The following is an 18719-nucleotide window of genomic DNA, read 5'->3' as shown; positions in this document are numbered from 1 at the left end:
GTCCTTCTGAACCCACTAAAACTGTGAATTTCACTCTGGCTGCTTCAACAGCCGTTGCTCCGCATTTAGCACATTTTCTACGTGCATTGCTGTAATCCATGTAGGTACAGACTTACAGTCTTAAGTGGTAGTACCGCTACGTTGTATTTATTATTTAAAGATACGAGGGACGTCTGAAAACTTATAAGCCTAAGGTATTTCGAGGTTGTATATGTGTTTATGATACTGGCCGCTAGAAAGGCCATTTAAAAATAAATTATTAACCAACTGTACGTCATTCGAAGCCTATAATAAATGAGAGTAGCAACACTGATTTCCGAGACTATGTTGGTTGAAGTGCCGTTTTTCAGTACTGGTCACCCTACATTCCCGCCATTTGTTTCCGTTTAAACCCCACCATGGCAGCCATAATGGATTCTCGAATTCAAATCGATTCATTGGCAATTTTGTTTTCCGACTAGACGGTTGTTACCAGAAAGCACGCTCGATATTTCTGCGATCTGGTAAAAAATAAGTGCCTATTTTTTCATTATTCATATCTATTTATATATATTTAAAAAAAAAAAAAAAAAAATTTTAACGGTGTAACCGTTCGTATGATAGATTTTAATTAGTTTTGTTTTTCAGTACGTACGATGGGCGACGACGAGGGTAATTCCTCATCTTCAGATAGCTCGGAAACGAGCATGGAATCGGTGGATCCGTCAATACCAGGGCCTTCAAAGAGGAAACGGAGAGCGCCACACAAATCTTCAAAAAGGAAACGTCGAGAAGATGGTATGTTTCATAACCTCGCCAAAGAGGTGAGTGAGGTAAAACGCTTTTTATCCTCAATGGTATACCCACATGCTCCGCCGCCCATGCCCATGCCCTCGTCAAATCTTAGCTCAGACGATGGGGACGATAACATCAGCCTAAATGTCAGCGGTGAACTTTGCCCCGACAATGAAACACGTGGCGCGGGTACAACTGAATCGGCAGATTTAAGCATTAATTTGCCGTTTAGTACTACTGTAAAAGAGCCGACAGTTCCTCAATCATGCCAAGCTCATATTGATTTTTTAAATAGTGTCCAGCATTTTGGCGCACCTGATTGGGCTGACGTGCGATACGCGGAGGTCCAGAAAACTTATTGCTCAACCCCAGGTTTCATCGAAACCGAGTGTAACGATGAATTGAAACCGTACGACCGAAATATCTCGCTTAGTGTTACTGAGAAGGGCTTTGCCGCCATTACTCAGGCATTAATCAAACAAAAGGATTCGTTGCAATCTGGGTTAGAGTCTTTACTCTCGTGGATTTCCTCATCTACTGAAGATGTTACTGTAGCTGTTTTAAGAGAGAAACTTAACGAAATTTTTATTGCTGGGTCGTTTAATAAAATTTCCGTGGACCTTCTCCAAATGGCATGTGGACATAGAGCAGATCTAATTCAACAAAGACGCGACGGTATTCTGAGATACGTCAAGGACAAATTCGTTCGCGCGAGCCTTCGTAAGATTCCGCCAACTTGCGAAGCGTTATTTGATAAGCAATTGCTATCAGCCGAGCTGGAGAAAAACGGCGGGGTTGCGAAAACCCTTTGGCCGTTACCAAGTCAAACTCCATCAAAGTCTAACTGGCCGGCTGCGCAAGCCGGACCGTCTCGTGCTAGACAGCCCGCGCAGGGCTCAAACAATTATCCTAATACGGGCTATCTTGGCAAACCTTTGCCAGCTCCACCAGCGCATGGTTTCCCATACTACCAATATCCTCCGCAAGGATATTTTATGAATCCGCTTTCTCAACAAGCGCCTTATTATATGCCGCAACGATTTTCGCAAAATCGAGATGGCAAACAAAATAAGAAATATAATAAAAATCGTAATACCCCGAAAAATGACGAACAAATGCCAAATTCTAACTTTAGAGGCCGTCGAGACAACAAAAGGTTTCGAGGCAAGCGAAAATTCTGACTCGGTCGCGCAGACTTTCATAGCGGGTCGCCTTCAAGAATTTATTCATGTTTGGGAGCAAATGAAGGCACCAGACTCCTTAATAAAAATGATTCGAGGGTACCGATTACCTCTGAAACAAAAAGTGCCTCTTTGTTGGCCAAAGAAAAATCACAAGCACCAAACAAAATTCTCATGCGAAATGAAGGTAGCTGTAAAATCATTAATAAAAATCGGGGCACTGGAGCCGGTGTTGCCATCCCCAAGTTACATATCCCCGATGTTTTTGGCTCCCAAATCGGATGGGACAATGCGTCCGATTTTCAATCTGCGCAATTTGAACAATTACCTAATTGTGTCCAAGTTTCGGCTGATAAATATCCAACGAATACCGGATTTTATTCAGCCGCGCGATTGGTTAGTAAAAATCGACCTATCCAACGCGTACTTTCATCTCCCCGTTGCGGAGTCACATCGAAGATTCTTACGAATAATGTTCAAAGGCAAAATATATCAGATGACGTCATTGCCGTTCGGGTTGGCCACGGCACCGAAGGTATTCGCCAGCTTGTCGAATTGGGTCACCCAAAAATTAAGAGAAAGGGGTCTCAGGGTTATAGTATACCTAGACGATTTTTTGTTAGCCCACCAAGACAAGCAGATTCTATCTGTACAAGCAATCGAGGCTGTACACCTCCTAGAAACCCTAGGATGGCAGATAAATTATGCAAAGTCCATACTGACCCCACAAAGACGTCTAGAATATTTAGGGATCACATGGGACCCGTGGCACGGGATAAAGAGCCTCCCAGATGCAAAATGCACTGTATTGAAAGAGAAAATACTTCAAGTTTTGTCTCGACAATCGGTTCGGCTAAAAGAGATTCAAAGTCTCATAGGTCTTATAAACTTCGCAAGTTTTGTAGTGCCGCGAGGTCGATTAAACCATCGAGATCTAATCCAATTTTCCTTAAGCTTACCGGCCAACAATTTCTCTCGCCGCTATCAGGTCCCCAAGCAGAGTCTAAAAGAATTAAGGTGGTGGCTGAGACATCACAACTGCCCGTCTGCCCTACACAAGCCACCAATCGATCACTTTCTGGCGACCGATGCATCAAACTTGGCGTGGGGAGCGCGGCTAGACAAATTGCAACTATCGGGCAGATGGTCACCGCAGGAGACTCTCCTACACTCCAATCAAAAGGAAATGCTCGCTGTGTTCCACGTCTTGCGAGAACGAGGTCCTTACCTAAAGGATTCGTCTGTGATGTTACAATGCGACAACAAGACGACAATAGCGTACTTGAGGAAGGAAGGCGGGACGAAGTCCACCAGCCTGATGAGCATAACCAGGAAAGTGTTCAAACTATTGGACCAGTACAACATTTACCTGACGGCTCACCACATACCAGGGAGATTCAATGGAGAAGCGGACCACATATCTCGTCTCAGGACCGATCCGGAATGGCATCTTCTTCCCGAGGTAACACGAGTCATATTTCAAAAATGGGGAGTGCCCCTTGTCGATCTGATGGCATCAGAAACAGCTCATGTAGTACCCCAGTATGTCAGTCTGGACATATTGGATCAAAAGGCACTGTTTCACGATGCTTTCAGCAGAAATTGGGACTTCCCTCTAGCATGGGTCTTCCCTCCGCCATTCCTAATTCCGAAAGTACTTTCTCACCTGAATTCGGCCAAAGGGACCTATCTGATTGTAGCTCCCAAATGGGAGAAAGTATTTTGGAAGCCGGATATACGGAACAGATCCCTGAGCCCTCCTTTCACAATACACCGTCTTCACCGGGTCTTAGTAGATACGCTAACGGGTCTGCCCCCCAAGAAAGTCTACGAAATGACTCTTCAAGTCTGGAGATGTGGGGGTGGACTTGTAAATTAACAGACTGGACTCCAGAACAAAAATTACTTTTACAATCAGGTTGGCGCGAATCGTCTCTAAGAACCTATAAAAATGCATGGAGTAAATGGTTAAAATGGTGCTCAGTTAATAATATATCGTCTCCTTATGATCCTAGTGGGTCACAATTGGCTAGATTTCTCTCTGATTTGTACCAAAAAGATAAGTTATCATATCGCACTATTTTAGTTTATAAATCGGCAATTGCTACTTTATGTAATCCCGATTTATCAGACAGGCTAAGCTCAAATATCTTGGTAAAGAAAATTCTAAAATCAATAGCTATTCAAAAACCACGCGAAACATATAAACCACCAATTTGGGATACAGATATTTTGACTATAGTTCGTTTTTTTTAGCATTAGAAAGAACTCCACAGAAGCAAGCGTGCAGTTTTTATCAGGCTCGTTATTTGTTAATAATTATTGAATTATCTAATGTAGCATAGTCAATACATATAATTTACTTCAAATTATTACCGCTAAAAGTGCCGGATTTGGAACCACAAGCTTACTTCTGCGAAGTTCTTTCTAATGCTAAAAAAAACGTACTATAATTATCTCATAAATAATAGATGCGATGATAATAACTTATTTCAGTGCTCCAAAAGGACGGCAACACTTTTGTTGCTATGTTCAGGGCGTAGGGTTCACGACCTGACATTGTTGTCAATAAATCAAAACCGATGTGTAATAGAGGAAGATTCAGTCTCCTTTTTTCCAATGTTTGGTTCCAAGACAGACAATGAGAGGCAAAGGCAATCTGGCTGGCGCCTATTGCGCAATAAAAACAACATTAATATTGACCCAGTTCACTGGGTGAAGCGGGTCATTACATTGTCTGCAGACCGGCGAAGTGTGTGCAATAACGACAACCTGTTTCTGACTTGCTGTGGACCACCAAAACCCGCATCACGTACAGTGATTGCTGGATGGGTGAAACGGACGTTAAACGAGGCAGGCATTAAAGCTAGCCCAGGGAGTCTTCGCCCAGCGGTGGCATCCAAAAACTGGGTGCTACAACTACCTCTAGACGACATCTTGGCACAAGGTAACTGGCGTAGCCAGGACACATTTACTCGCTTTTACCGCCGTGAAATCCAACCAATAAACTTGCCCCAAACACCTGGGGTGTCCTCGTTTGTGCCTCTATAATGCAGACAGATATGAATCAAAAGACCTATATCACAAGATCCGCCTCATTACGAAAACGTTGCCGTCCAAAACCTGGGCCGTCGAAGATCAAAATGGCCGAGTAGTCACTGAACTGGACAAAATTTCGGAAGTTTGGAGGAATTATTGCCAGTCCTTGTTTCAAGACCCTCAGTCGCGAAACTTCACACCCACGGAACCTGCGAGTGACATGCTTGAACCGGATATTCTTGAGTCAGAAGTAAGAGCCGCTATTCAACATCTTAAGAATGGGAAGGCCACAGGGAAAGATGAGATCCCAATTGAAACTATAAGAGCATTGGGAGAGCGTGGCGTTCATATCTTCCACATCATCTGCAACAAGATCTGGCTCACAGGCAAATGGCCCACTGAGTGGGCTCACACGGTCTTCATGCCTCTCCATAAAAAGGGTTCCACGAAAAAGTGTAGCAACTTTCGACTCATTGCTCTGATAACACACGCTAGCAAAATAATGTTGCACATCATAAACGAGCGACTGAAAGCATATTTGTCCAGAGAAATTGCGCCAGAACAAGCCGGATTTGTGAAAGGAAAAGGAACCCGCGAACAGATTCTCATCGTTCGTCAGATCATCGAGAAGGCTCGGGAGTTCAACAAGCCGACATACATATGCTTTGTTGATTTCTCCAAGGCATTCGACTCTGTGAAATGGCCAACGTTGTGGAAAACATTACTGGACATGGGTGCACCTCAACACCTCGTACACCTGCTCAGGGAACTCTACGAAGGGGGAACAGCTTCAGTGCGGACAGATGACCTCCTCTCAGATAGTTTCCATCCAAGTGCGGGCGTGCGACAAGGATGTATAATCTCGCCTTTACTTTTTAACGCCTACACCGAGCTTGTAATGCGAATCACTCTTGAAGACTGGACTGATGGTGTTGCGATTGGTGGATACAAAATTGCAAACTTAAGATACGCGGATGATACCACCTTATTTGCCAGTAACGCTGACCTTATGGAGGAATTACTTCTCAAAATGGAGCGCGTAAGCCTTACGTTTGGGCTAAAAATAAACCGATCAAAGACCAAGATTATGATCGTGGATCGCGTCAACGACAATTCGCCCGAAGTGACACAGATTGCGAACTGTAACGTGGTTCAGACCTACGTTTACCTCGGGGCTTTAATCTCAAACAACGGCGGCTGCGTAGATGAAGTGAAACGGCGCATGGCTATTACCAGAACTGCGATGGAGAAGTTAAAGAAAGTATGGAGGAATCGCAACATTACCAAAACCACTAAGGTCAGGCTCGTGCGAACACTCGTATTTCCCATTTTTCTTTACGCCGCAGAGACGTGGACAGTGCGGAAAAGGGGAAGATAGATGCCCTGGAGATGTGGTGCTGGAGGAAAATGCTTGGGATATCGTGGACGGATTTCCGCACCAACGTGTCCATACTCCAGGAGCTCGGCATCACACAGCGTTTATCGACCGTAGTACAGTCGCGCATACTACAGTACTTTGGCCATGTCTCTAGGCGAGATAACGACTCCATAGAGCGACTGGTCGTACAAGGAAGAGTGGAGGGAACCAGATCGCGCGGCAGATCACCTATGCGCTGGACTGACCAAATAAAATCCGCAGTGGGAAACCGCGTATCTGACTGTGCCAGACAGTCTGCCAACAGGGAGAGATGGCGGGAGATCGTGCGAAGAGCTGTGTCCGCCTCTACTACCGATGCGGACGCCTCAACGTGACCACGACCGCTCTGTCAAGAGCGATACGACAGAGAAGAAGAATAGTATAATTTATACTAAAATGACTGATTATAAATATAACCACATTTACATGTATATTATAATGAAAATATCATTAAGTTTTTCTCAAGAATAAACTATAACGCTGTATTGATTTGTTTGTTTATAAACACCATTTTGGTGCTTTACGATCTTCTATAATGATGTCTGTTTATGTTTCTGTACATTTGGTTTGTGTAAACGGACAGGGACCAAGTCCAAAGTGTGTTTTAGCATGATATGATCTCTAGATTGCTGTATCGTTATTGTAGCAAAGTTATTAAATCACAAAGAATTTAATCCCTCAGAAATAGAAATTATAAATAATTGTAGGAAACTAGAATGTGATGATTAATCAATCTTAATGAGCTGAAGAAGCTAACACATGTAAATATGAATTAGATTTATGTATGAATACATTGTTATCATATTATATAATCCCTCGGCTGACATTCACAATTTTGAGCTGCTAGAGTTTATATAGTTTCTGTCAATTAAATTAAAGTTTCATATTCCCGCTGAGCTGTCTACAGGAGTTTGCCGGACAAAGGGATAATGTGATTATCCTTAGAGGTAGCTAATGATTACTGTTATAAATATAAGGAGATTGGTTTAAAATATGTCTAATATTAACAAGTGGTTGATGTATTTCATAAGTGTTTTTCACAAAATAAAATATTTTGGGTATTGTGTACAAACTGATGTGCTGATGTTTTTGAAAACTTTGCATTATATGATTTTTGTGAGTCTGACAATAAATGCTGTTTAGTACTAGAGGTCTGCATTTAATTTCTCACAAGTTATGCTTATCCCGGCTTTCCCTGATTAGAAACTGAGCTAAGAAGTATCTTTTACTAAGCTTCCTAGCATCATATGATTTTCCTTAGCTTGGTTTCTTTTGTATAAATCATAATAGGTAGTAAGTGAACATACATAACTATATACTTGTCTTTATTGCTTTCAGTTCAATATCAGCTAATAATACCAAATAAGACTTACTACCAGTTATTTTTCTAGTGAAACATAATGATTCTGAAGACTGCATACCTTTTCATGCCATTTTGTTTTTCATACATGATACTTACCAATAGGCCCAAGGAATCACTTGGGATATTAAGTAACTTCAGGATCATTTCATCACATTGGCTAGAAATCATAAATAAACCCCACCAGACGATAACAAACACGTCTCATTTATTATAGGCTTCGAATGACGTACAGTTGGTTAATACCAGCGTTTTACCTACCAATAAAACGCTTATTAAACAACTTACTCATTCGAAGCCTATTTCTATCGCTGCCTGGTGTAAATAAGACGCAATGAAGCTCGATTTGAATTCGAGAATCCATTATGGCTGCCATGGTGGGGTTTAAACGGAAACAAATGGCGGGAATGTAGGGTGACCAGTACTGAAAAACGGCACTTCAACCAACATAGTCTCGGAAATCAGTGTTGTTACTCTCATTTATTATAGGCTTCGAATGAGTAAGTTGTTTAATAAGCGTTTTATTGGTAGGTAAAACGCTGGTATTAAGAAAACAATATGTCAGGTTTTTATTATTCTGTTTCGAGATATTCAACTAGAAACTACATAATGTGTGAATTACCAGCGAATATTACGAAAATTGAGCATCGTGCTGTAATTAAGTTCCTTACAAAAAGTGAAAAATCACCGCAGTGTATTTTTGAGGAAATGGCTATTATTTACGGTGCTTCTGGGCCTTCTTATGCCACAGTCAAAAAGTAGAGTCGCTTATTTAAACTCGGGCGGGAATCCATCGAAGACGACCCCCGCTCAGGGCGGCCAATATCGGTAGTGACCGAAGAAAACGTAGCCAAAGTCAAAAAGTTGGTATTGGAAGATAGAAGAATTAAGGTTTGGCAAATAGCTGAGGTCCTAGGTATAAGTAAAGAACGAGTCGGAGAAATTTTACACGAACATTTGCACATGAGTAAAGTTAGTGCTCGTTGGGTGCCGAAAATGCTTACTGCCTTCGATAAAGAACGTCGTGTTGAAACTTCCCAGGCGTTTTTAGACTTGTGCGAAGATAATATAGACGAAGTTTGTTCCCGAATAGTAACTGTCGATGAAACATGGATCAGACAGTATGACCCGGAGTGTAAGTCCGAATCAATGCAGTGGATTGAGAAGGGGGAACGGCCGCCGAAGAAATTTAAAGTGCAAAAGTCGGCCTCTAAGTTAATGGCTACGGTGTTTTGGGACTGTGATGGTATTCTTTTAATCGATTATTTAGAAAAGGGTTCCACAATAAATGCACTTTATTATGCAGATCTTGTAAGACAGGTACGACAAGCAATAGTTGAAAAAAGGAGAGGTAAACTAAGGAAAGGAATTTTGTTTTTGCAAGACAACGCACCCGTCACACCGCTCATGTTGCGAGGCGTGCTTTGAAGGAAGTTGGCTTTGACGAAATCGACCACCCACCGTACAGCCCCGACCTAGCCCCTAGCGACTATTTTCTATTCAATAATTTGAAGAAAGAGTTGAGGGGAAAGCGATTTACTAGTGACGAAGAGATGAAGGCGGCCGTAGAGGAGCATTTTGAAGGGCAAAATAAAGAATATTTTTTTAATGGGCTAAAAGCACTATATAAAAAATGTAAAAAGTGCATTGATTTGGGAGGAGATTATATCGAAAAATAAACAGTGATTTACCTTTGAAAATTGTGTTTTTGTATCTTAGGCTTAGAAGTTTTCAGACGTCCCTCGTATAATAAATAAAATTTTCGTTATGAACTTTAACCACAGCAGTTGGACAGAGTCATTGACAAATATATTTTTTATTATGGTGGGTAGACGTACCTACCCTCCATATTATATTTTATGGACATTGATAAAGACAGTTGGAAGCAAATATTCAATTTTAAAACTGAATCGCGTATAATTAAGTTTTAAGCGTTTTAAGTCCCGTTTTATGATTAATAATGTATAAAATTCGTGATAATTTAAATCAGAGTTGGGAGCAATGTTGCTGTAGAAAAATTGTTTTTATTTTTATTACTCGCAACTTTTTCTCGGAGGCCAACGCACACATAGAAGCTTCAGGTGCACACATGCGCAATTGTTTGGGGACATAACTTTCTTAGGAAGTGAACAGGCCTTGATCTACATGTTAGCTTGACTGGTGAATGAATAGAGTTAGACCAAGAAAATTCTGCAATGATTTTGATAGCATTATAAGCAGTGCAGTGCAACTATGTATGTATGAAATTATATTTGTTTTAACTTAATTGACTCGAATTTAATTAAATTGATTTTATTATTTTTAATTAGCATTATTTGTAATTTTATCCAATTTATTTTATTTTGTTTTATTGTTTTAATTTAAATTATTTGTTTTTAATTAAATCGAATTTGTTTTAACCTAATTTAATTAGTTTTAAGTACCTATGTTGTGTGCCCTAGCAGGGCGTCATGGACTGACTTTATTTAATTATTTACACCTGTTTGCGTTTATGTACATGATTATACAATGAATAAATGAAATGAAATAAATACTAGTGCAAATGTTATTTATACGTCATAATTTCATAGAAGTTTTGACGTTTAATAATAGTCCGGTGGCCGGCTGCATGAAACAAACCTCATCAAAAAATAGAATATACCTACCCTGTAGAGGTACCTGACATTTAGTAGCTTCCAACGCACTTGGTCGGCCTAGGCTTAACCTGGCAGATTTTGTACAAATGGCAAAAACGTTGGACAAAAATTCATCAAAAAAAACCTCATCGAAAAATAGAATGAAACTTGTATGGTAGGATACCTGACCTTGAGGACAGTAAAAAAAAAGTGGTCGGCCTCACCTTAGCCTGGCAGTTTTTGCAGTCCGACCAGATTTATTGGGTCACGTGAGAGCTACAATTTACCTCATCGAAAAATAGAATGAAACAAACGGATTATAATAGCTAAAATAAGCCTGTTGACGTATGTCTTGGTCGGCCTCACCTTAACCTGGCAGTTTTTGCAGTCCGACCAAATTTATTAAAAAATCATCAAAAATTTTTTATCGAAAAATCGTATGAAACTTGTATGGTACGATAGCTGCCTTTGAGGACAGTAAAAAAAAAGTGGTCGGCCAAATCCTGTGTTGGCAGGTTCCTGTGTCCGACCAATTTTGTGGTACCACGTGAGAGCTACAATTTACCTCATCGAAAAATAGAATGAAACAAACGGATTATAATAGCTAAAATAAGCCTGTTAACGTATGTCTTGGTCGGCCTCACCTTAACCTGGCAGTTTTTGCAGTCCGACCAAAATTATAAAAAAAACATCAAAAATTTTTTATCGAAAAATCGTATGAAACTTGTATGGTACTATAGCTGCCTTTGAGGACAGTAAAAAAAAAGTGGTCGGCCAAATCCTGTGTTGGCAGGTTCCTGTGTCCGACCAATTTTGTGGTACCACGTGAGAGCTACAATTTACCTCATCGAAAAATAGAATGAAACAAACGGATTATAATAGCTAAAATAAACCTGTTGACGTATGGCTTGTTACGGATGGCTTTCACAAATTCAATGTGGCGGTGTGCGGCAGAATCCACTTGCATCAAATTTGATGCCACACATTGTGACTGGACATTAAAAGATGAAATGTATAAGATAAAATGGTTTGAAGGGCACATAACGCCTTTGCGAGTCGAAGAAATAACAAGATGATTATGATTAACAGTAATTATTAACAATAAAAGGGTTATTTCCACTAGTTCCCACCTTTTACCACTGGTAACTACTGAGAAAAAAAATCCTAGTAGTTACCACCAACTCGGTTTGGTGGTACCTACTGGGAATTTTTATTCCCACAGGGCCCAGTTTTATAAAGTTACAAGTTACAGGTTACAAGTGTACAGGCTACAGGCACCTGTAATGCACTGTGAACGGCTACAGGTGTTTTATAAATACACATAGATAATTACAGTTGTAAAGAACCACGGTCAATCTCGATTACATGTGAAATCTACAAGTGTGAAGGACATCACTATTTAAAAAAAAACGTTTGTCATAGATACTCGGTGTTCTACTAAATGCTGTGTTATTGTTTGCTTTAAAACATTAATTACTGGAAAAATGGCCAGAAATGAAGGAAAAATCGAGTGGTTGAGAGCGGTGTTCGATGCCAAGGATATACTTTTTAGGCCGTTTTCAGATTCAGATTAAGTTAGATTTAATGAAATATTTACCTAATAAGTAAATAAGTACTGTTTCACATTACATTAAAATGTATCGTTTCGGTAGCGGCTCAAAGATAAGTACCTACGCTGTGTATCGAAAATTATGAATAGTACACTTTGCCATAATGTGAATGCACTATACCGTAGGTACTTAAAAAAAGAGACGACGAGACGAGAATGCTAATAAATCAACGACAACTATCGGCACTAATCCCTTTCCGTCCTAGTAGATAAAATAAAACGAATCATCAATAAAATCAATATCAAACATATTGTCACTTTATTTCTTATTTACTATATATTTCAGATACATTAACAAAAACTGATAGGTCAGTGCATGGAAAAGTATGCATGCCCTGGCACAATCGTTGGCGTTGGTGCCTAATAATAGAGTAAAGTTTAAAATCTCTCAGAAAACAAATAATTTTAATTAAAATTAAGAATTATGAGCGAAAGAGCGAATCACTGAGACACTACAAGTAGCTGCTGTTGTGCTGTTACAGGACTCAAGACGTATGTAAGTTTTTGTTACAAGTGTACCAATCTACACTTGTAATTTACAATATTTTTATAAAACGCTTGTTCGATTATGAGTTTAAAACTATTAAACTCCCATATTTTCGTCTATGGTTGAGCTACAGGCACTTGTACCTGTAACCTGTAAAATTGTAACACAACACTTTTATAAAACGCAAATTGTAAAAAACGGAGCAAGTGTTGCCAGTAAACGCCTGTAAACTTGTAACCTGTAACTTTATAAAACTGGGCCCTGTAGTTACCACTGGTAAAAGGTGGGAATTTTTTTTCTACTAACCGAGCTTCGAAGGAGAAATGCTACAGTTGATGGAAAAAAGGCTGATTTGATACAAAGATAATCACTTAATATATGTGAGGTTATCTTGTGTATTTTACCATTTATTAAAATTTTGGAAGGCTCACGTGCAGTTTTTCCTGTTATATTACAAGTGTTCGATTGAAAACTAAGCTTTGGTGTATACCTAGATCACCTGCATGTACAAGAAGGCGTTTCATATACGCCCGCCCATCAGATAGGTACACAAAGTCATGATGCGTATGGAATACAGCATGTGTAGCCAAGCCATTATGCCCTAAATTATGTACTACTTCGTTAAAACTTAGCTTACCTGTGTATTTACTCTTTCCAAAATATTTATCTTCCTTAAATTGCAGCCTACACAAACGGTCTTTGTCATTTGCCTTAGTTTTTGGTACTCAAAGCTTTTTCTCACCGATTTATGCATATCGGGTCCTTGGGAAAAAAGGGAGATCCTATAGGTATATTTCCACAATTTGTCGCACACTATTGCAGTATTGTGGAGAAAAAAAAACATACAACCGCATTGATAACCTCTTCCTTTGGGATTTGGAAGTCGGTTAAAAAAGGAGAATGTTTACAATTTATTGGAAACAATGTATGTGATTTGACAGTGACAGCAACTCCACTATGGAGGCGCCACCTGGCGTGATAAAATGTCAGTTATGCCTCCTCATTCTATCTGTAGTGGAAAAGTAGGATATACGATTCAAAACTTGTCAAAAATCGATGAAAACCTTTTTATTTTTGACATCTGTGAGACATCATCTCAACGTAAGTGTTACTCTGAAACCACGTCGGTAGTTAGAAAACGTTATTTAGATATTAAGTAGATAGATTTATGAATAAAATTTGAACTGAATGTTTTCTTTTTTTTTAATGCCCTCTAAGACCTCCATGGACTCATTTACTTATGACTTTTTTCAGTTAGCATTATTAAGTTAAGTTCAAGCTGCGAAGAAACCATATTTTCAATAAAGAAATTATTATTCTTTATAAATGTGGTCGGACTGCAAAAACTGCCCGGCTAAGGTGAGGCCGACTAAGCCATAAGTCAACAGGCTTATTTTAGCTATTATAATCCGTTTGTTTCATTCTATTTTTCGATGAGGTAAATTGTAGCTCTTACGTGGTACCACAAAATTGGTCGGACACATTAACCTGCCAACACAGGATTTGGCCGACCACTTTTTTTTTTTACTGTCCTAAAAGGCAGCTATCGTACTATACAAGTCTGCAGCGGATTTGATAGCCCACGCAGTGAAAGTGTTATTTTAAACGTCAAACTTCTATGAAATTATGACGTTTAAATGACACTTGCACTGCGTGGGCTATCAAATCCGCTGCAAACTTTTTTTGGTCCGACTCTATGAATTTTACACGCTTTGGAATGAAAATTGTCGAGTTACGAATTTTTTTCAAAAAAATGTATGGTGCAGAAACAAGAAATCATTATTAAGTACCTACTCAAGAACCGCAAAACAAACCGTAATATTCTCGCAGATGGTTATACTACGAATTATTTGTGATTTTTTGGCATATTACATATATCCGTCACGGGTGCAGCTTTTTAAAAAAAAACATTAATTGTTTCTATGGAAAAAGCACGAAAACCAAAGTCAACTGTTGTGAGATATTTTGATTTTTTGTACCGGCTAAATACATTTTGTTTGAAAAAAAATCATAACTAGTATTTTCGACTCAAATCGTCTGAAACTTACAACTTAGCATAAACATACTGGGCAAGACCCATTTCAGTCAAAAAAAATCTTAATATATATTATGTTGACTTTGGTTTTTGTGCTTTTCCCATAGAAACAATTAATGATTTTAAAAAAAGCCGCACCCGTGACGGATATAATAATATGTAGTATGCCAAAAAATCAAAAATAATTCGTAGTATAACCACCTGCGAAGATATTACGGTTTGTTTTGTTTCTTGACTAAGTAATAATGATTTTTTGTTCCTGCTCCATACATTTTTTTGAAGTGAAAACTTCTTTAGCGGCGCTGAGCACTTTTTGAGGTGGGGAAAAAATGATAAACTCGATACAGCGTAACACATAACGCGTAACGACGACGACGACGGCTGACGTCATGTGTCACGCACAATGTTATTCACCAAAGAACTTTAGTCATAACCAGGTCATAACGTATCATAATCAGGTGAATTATTTAAAACTGGAACTTTTATATTATTTAAGCAATAAAGCTCAATGTTCTAATCTTGTACGGGCTGAAATACGAGAATCTCAGTTACATTCTAACTTTATTCAAATATAATTCAATAAAGCTGCATCTTGATAAAATCGCTAATAAAAGTGAAAACTCAGAATATCATGACCAAATATATTTAGATGCGAGGTCTGCAAGGTAACTTTACAATTTCTATTCGAATTTTAAACAATTAACGCTACAAATTTAAGCTCACTAGCCAGCAATTTCGGAACTAAAGTTTTTCAATAGTAAGGAGGATGGGTCAATTATACATAGGTAGTGCTGCAGACATTTTGGACTAGTCATTGAGTTTTCACTTCTGTCGGCACTCCAGGGGGCCGATTTTTGAAATTCGATCGTTCGATCGTTCGGAAATCGGTGGAAAACGGCGAAATGCTAATTTTTGAAATACTAGCGATAGAAATTGGGAATCGAGTGGTATTGACCACTCGTTTTCAATTCTATTAGTAGAATTTAAATGCCTAGTAGTAGAGATATTATTGAACGAAATTTAATACACGAAATCGAGTAGTCGAATTTAAAAAATCGGCCCCCAGGAGTGCACCCCGATTTTTTTTTTAATTCGTAACTCTCATTCCACAACTTTCATACCTAATCGTCTAAAATTCATAGGTTACTATAACAATGCCTAGCAAAACCGATTTCAATCAAGAAAACATAAAAATAACTTCGGTTTCTATGTCAATGACAGCCTAATTTCAGCCCACAGTGTGGCGTCAGTCCTCACAAATTGGTATTCAACCGTCCGCACCTCATTTTATCGGTAATATCGGTCAATATCGGCGGTTGAATTCGGCGAACCAAGTTGGTGTTTGCATCCGCACCTCCTGATTCGATTGGGCAATTTAATCAGATTGGCGAAAAATTTACTAGTCAGGATCTGGTCAGGATACGCCTTTAGCCCCCATTCCCACGGGCGCTTTTACAACGCGCGTTAAAAAAGCGTTTGAATGACACCAATAGATACATGTGTATTTATTCACACGACAGCGGTGGCGCTAAATAATGACCGTAGTTAAGTAGCTAACACACTATCGCACCGCACCAAGGTCATTGTGGGACGCACCCATAAGTAAGAGGGAGAAAGAGATATCGCTTTCTCCCTCTTACTTATGGGTGCGTCCCACAATGACCTTGGTGCGGTGCGGTAGTGTGTTAGCTACTTTATGCAGAAAACGACCAACTCAATTTTTTTATCAATGCAGAAAGAGACCAAAGCTACTGAGTTAGGGTGTAAGTCACTTTGACAAATATAAAAAGTTGGTCGCTTTCTACAGAACTACGGTCTTTTATCACGCGTTGTTAGATTTTCGACTTACCTAAGCCTTGGTCATTAAATCGAATTTAGAGTGCGGACAGATTCAAGCGCTTTTTAACGCGCGTTGAAAAAGCTCTCGTGCGAATGGGGGCTTACGCTACGTCTTACGTAGGCGAACAACGCGCGAACGCGGCGCGGCGCGGCGCGGCGAAATCAATCCTTTGATGCCCATAGAAGTGTCCTACGTAAGCGATCTCGTTGCGAACGCGGTGCGGCGCGATTTGCACGCGAATGTCAGGCGGCGCGGCGCGGCGCGGCGCGGCGGCGGACGCTTTCGCCGCGCCGCGCCGCGCCGCGTTCGCGCGTTGTTCGCCTACGTAAGACGTAGCGTTAGAGTCCGTCGCTGCGACCGGCTGTAACGACCGATTTGTAAAAATGCATCGTTAAGCCCGCTCCACACTCGTGCGCGAATCGCGGCGCGAAGCCGAGTCTGGAGTCGATTTCGCATATCAGCGAACTAGACTCCACACTCGCGTTCGCGGCTTCGCCCGCGATTCACGCGCATAGTCTGGAGGGCGCTTTACATTAGGTCCGTGTTCTATGTATAAGCCCCTTTAGCAATCACCGCTACCTGATTGGCTACTAGGCTAATCAAATTCAAATTTTTCAGTTATGACATTTATAATGGGACCAACTTCGTAATCACTTAAGCTTTTTTGGCCGTTTCATACATTTTGATCGAGTGGATGTCGACGTTTTCTATGGGAAGGCCAATATTTTTTTTGGGATTTCGGGGTTGGTCCGATAGAAAAAGTTGTTCAGTATGACCCAGTATGACGGGCGTAAGCCATAATGCTATGTTGGGGGCTGCAATAGTGTCCTGGCTGCTCCTTCGTCGGATGCTATTGCAGCTTGTACGAAAGGCTTTATTAGTAATATTAGTATATAGAATAAGTTAGTTGTAAGAATGTATAAATTTGTAGTTTTTTATGGAGCGACATGTTCACCTCAGTGACAAGCTCTAAAAATAAATAGAAAAAAAAAGTATGACGGGCGGCTATACTAATCTGTAGACACATATTATTAATCTGTGAGCTAGTTCAGCTAATATTTCACGTGCATCTGTTATTTGTGCACGCTTTTTGGAAATAATTATATCTCTGGCGTCAACAATCGGAATCTTTTTTTTGAGTTGAGGGATTGCGATGTTGAGGCTTGATTTTTGATCTGAAAGAAATTCAATCAAGATTAATTTTATCATGAGCAATCCAAGCTATAGTCCGTTTTTTTTAGCATTAGAAAGAACTTCGCAGAAGTAAGCTTCTGGTTCCAAATCCGGCACTTTCAGCGGTAATAATTTGAAGTAAATTATATGTATTGACCATGCTACATTAGATAATTCAATAATTATTAACAATTAAAGAGCCCGATAAAGACTGCACGCTTGCTTCTGTGGAGTTCTTTCTAATGCTAAAAAAAACAACTATATTCAATAGCAATACACAACAGTATAAGCAAGTTACCTTTTATTTTAATTCCGTCGTATTTGTATGATATCCTTTAAACTCTTGTCAGGCATATCCAGATTAGTCAATTTTTCGCCAATCTGATTCAATTGCCCGATCGAATCAGGAGGTGCGGACGCAAATACCAATTTGGCTCACCGAATTCAACCACCGATAATGACCGATATTACCGATAAAATTTTTGAGGTTAGTATTTTCGTTCTGGGGCATTTATTCAATTTCATCATCATCATCGTCATCTCAGCCATAAGACGTCCACTGCTGAACATAGGCCTCCCCCTTTTTTGGGGGGTGAATGCCATAATCGCCACGCTTGGCAGGCGGGTTGGCGATCGCAGTCGAGTACACCGAATTTGAGGGACGCTGCTGCCTGTCCACCGGTGGTCTTGGACGTGGTTTAAGGACATACCCGTTTATTCAATTAAGAGGGCTCTAATATCACCATAAATCTAAAATTGGAGATTGACGCCAATTTCATTACTGATCAAATCGACCGATTCGATCAGTCCCGAAGGAATAAGGAAGTCTTCGTTAAATAATACAAAAAGAGAGTGTGTAACTCAGAAACTTAGGTCAGATCCAACGGTCTACTTCTGTTAAAAACTATTAATAAGAATTCTCTGTAAAGGCTTCGTCACACAGGCGCGTTTTCCGGGCGGCGCGTGAGCGGGGCGCGCCGCGTAACTAAAGCCCCTCATTCACACTCCTACCTTGTCGTCTGCCTCGCAGGACTACGGTGTAAAGTAGCTAACACACTATCGCACCGCACCAAGGTCATTGTGGGACACACCCATAAGTAAGAGGGAGAAAGAGATATCGCTTTCTCCCTTTTACTTATGGGTGCGTCCCACAATGACCTTGGTGCGGTGCGGTAGTGTGTTAGCTACT

The 18719-nt window shown here is 40.1% G+C and overlaps 1 protein-coding gene and 1 pseudogene across 1 annotated transcript; both read left to right on the top strand.

Moving 5' to 3' along the window:
- The first annotated feature begins 449 nt into the window (after positions 1–449).
- Positions 450–2311, top strand: LOC134680574 (uncharacterized). The gene is made up of 2 exons (XM_063539683.1): positions 450–503; positions 628–2311. The coding sequence occupies exon 2, from the start codon at positions 636–638 to the stop codon at positions 1953–1955; it is 1320 nt and encodes a 439-aa protein (XP_063395753.1). The 5' UTR covers positions 450–503; positions 628–635; the 3' UTR covers positions 1956–2311.
- LOC134680457 (uncharacterized) lies at positions 2137–6781 on the top strand (annotated as a pseudogene).
- The last annotated feature ends 11938 nt before the right edge of the window (positions 6782–18719 follow it).

Source organism: Cydia fagiglandana, chromosome 3 (genome assembly GCF_963556715.1).
Source record: "Cydia fagiglandana chromosome 3, ilCydFagi1.1, whole genome shotgun sequence".
Classification (NCBI taxonomy): Eukaryota; Metazoa; Arthropoda; class Insecta; order Lepidoptera; family Tortricidae; genus Cydia; species Cydia fagiglandana.
Note: the sequence above shows the minus strand (reverse complement) of the source record. Positions and strands in the feature narration are given on the sequence as shown.

Excerpts from the sequence above, each read along its gene's own strand:
- LOC134680574 (XM_063539683.1), top strand. The coding sequence starts at position 636 with ATGGGCGACGACGAGGGTAATTCCTCATCTTCAGATAGCTCGGAAACG.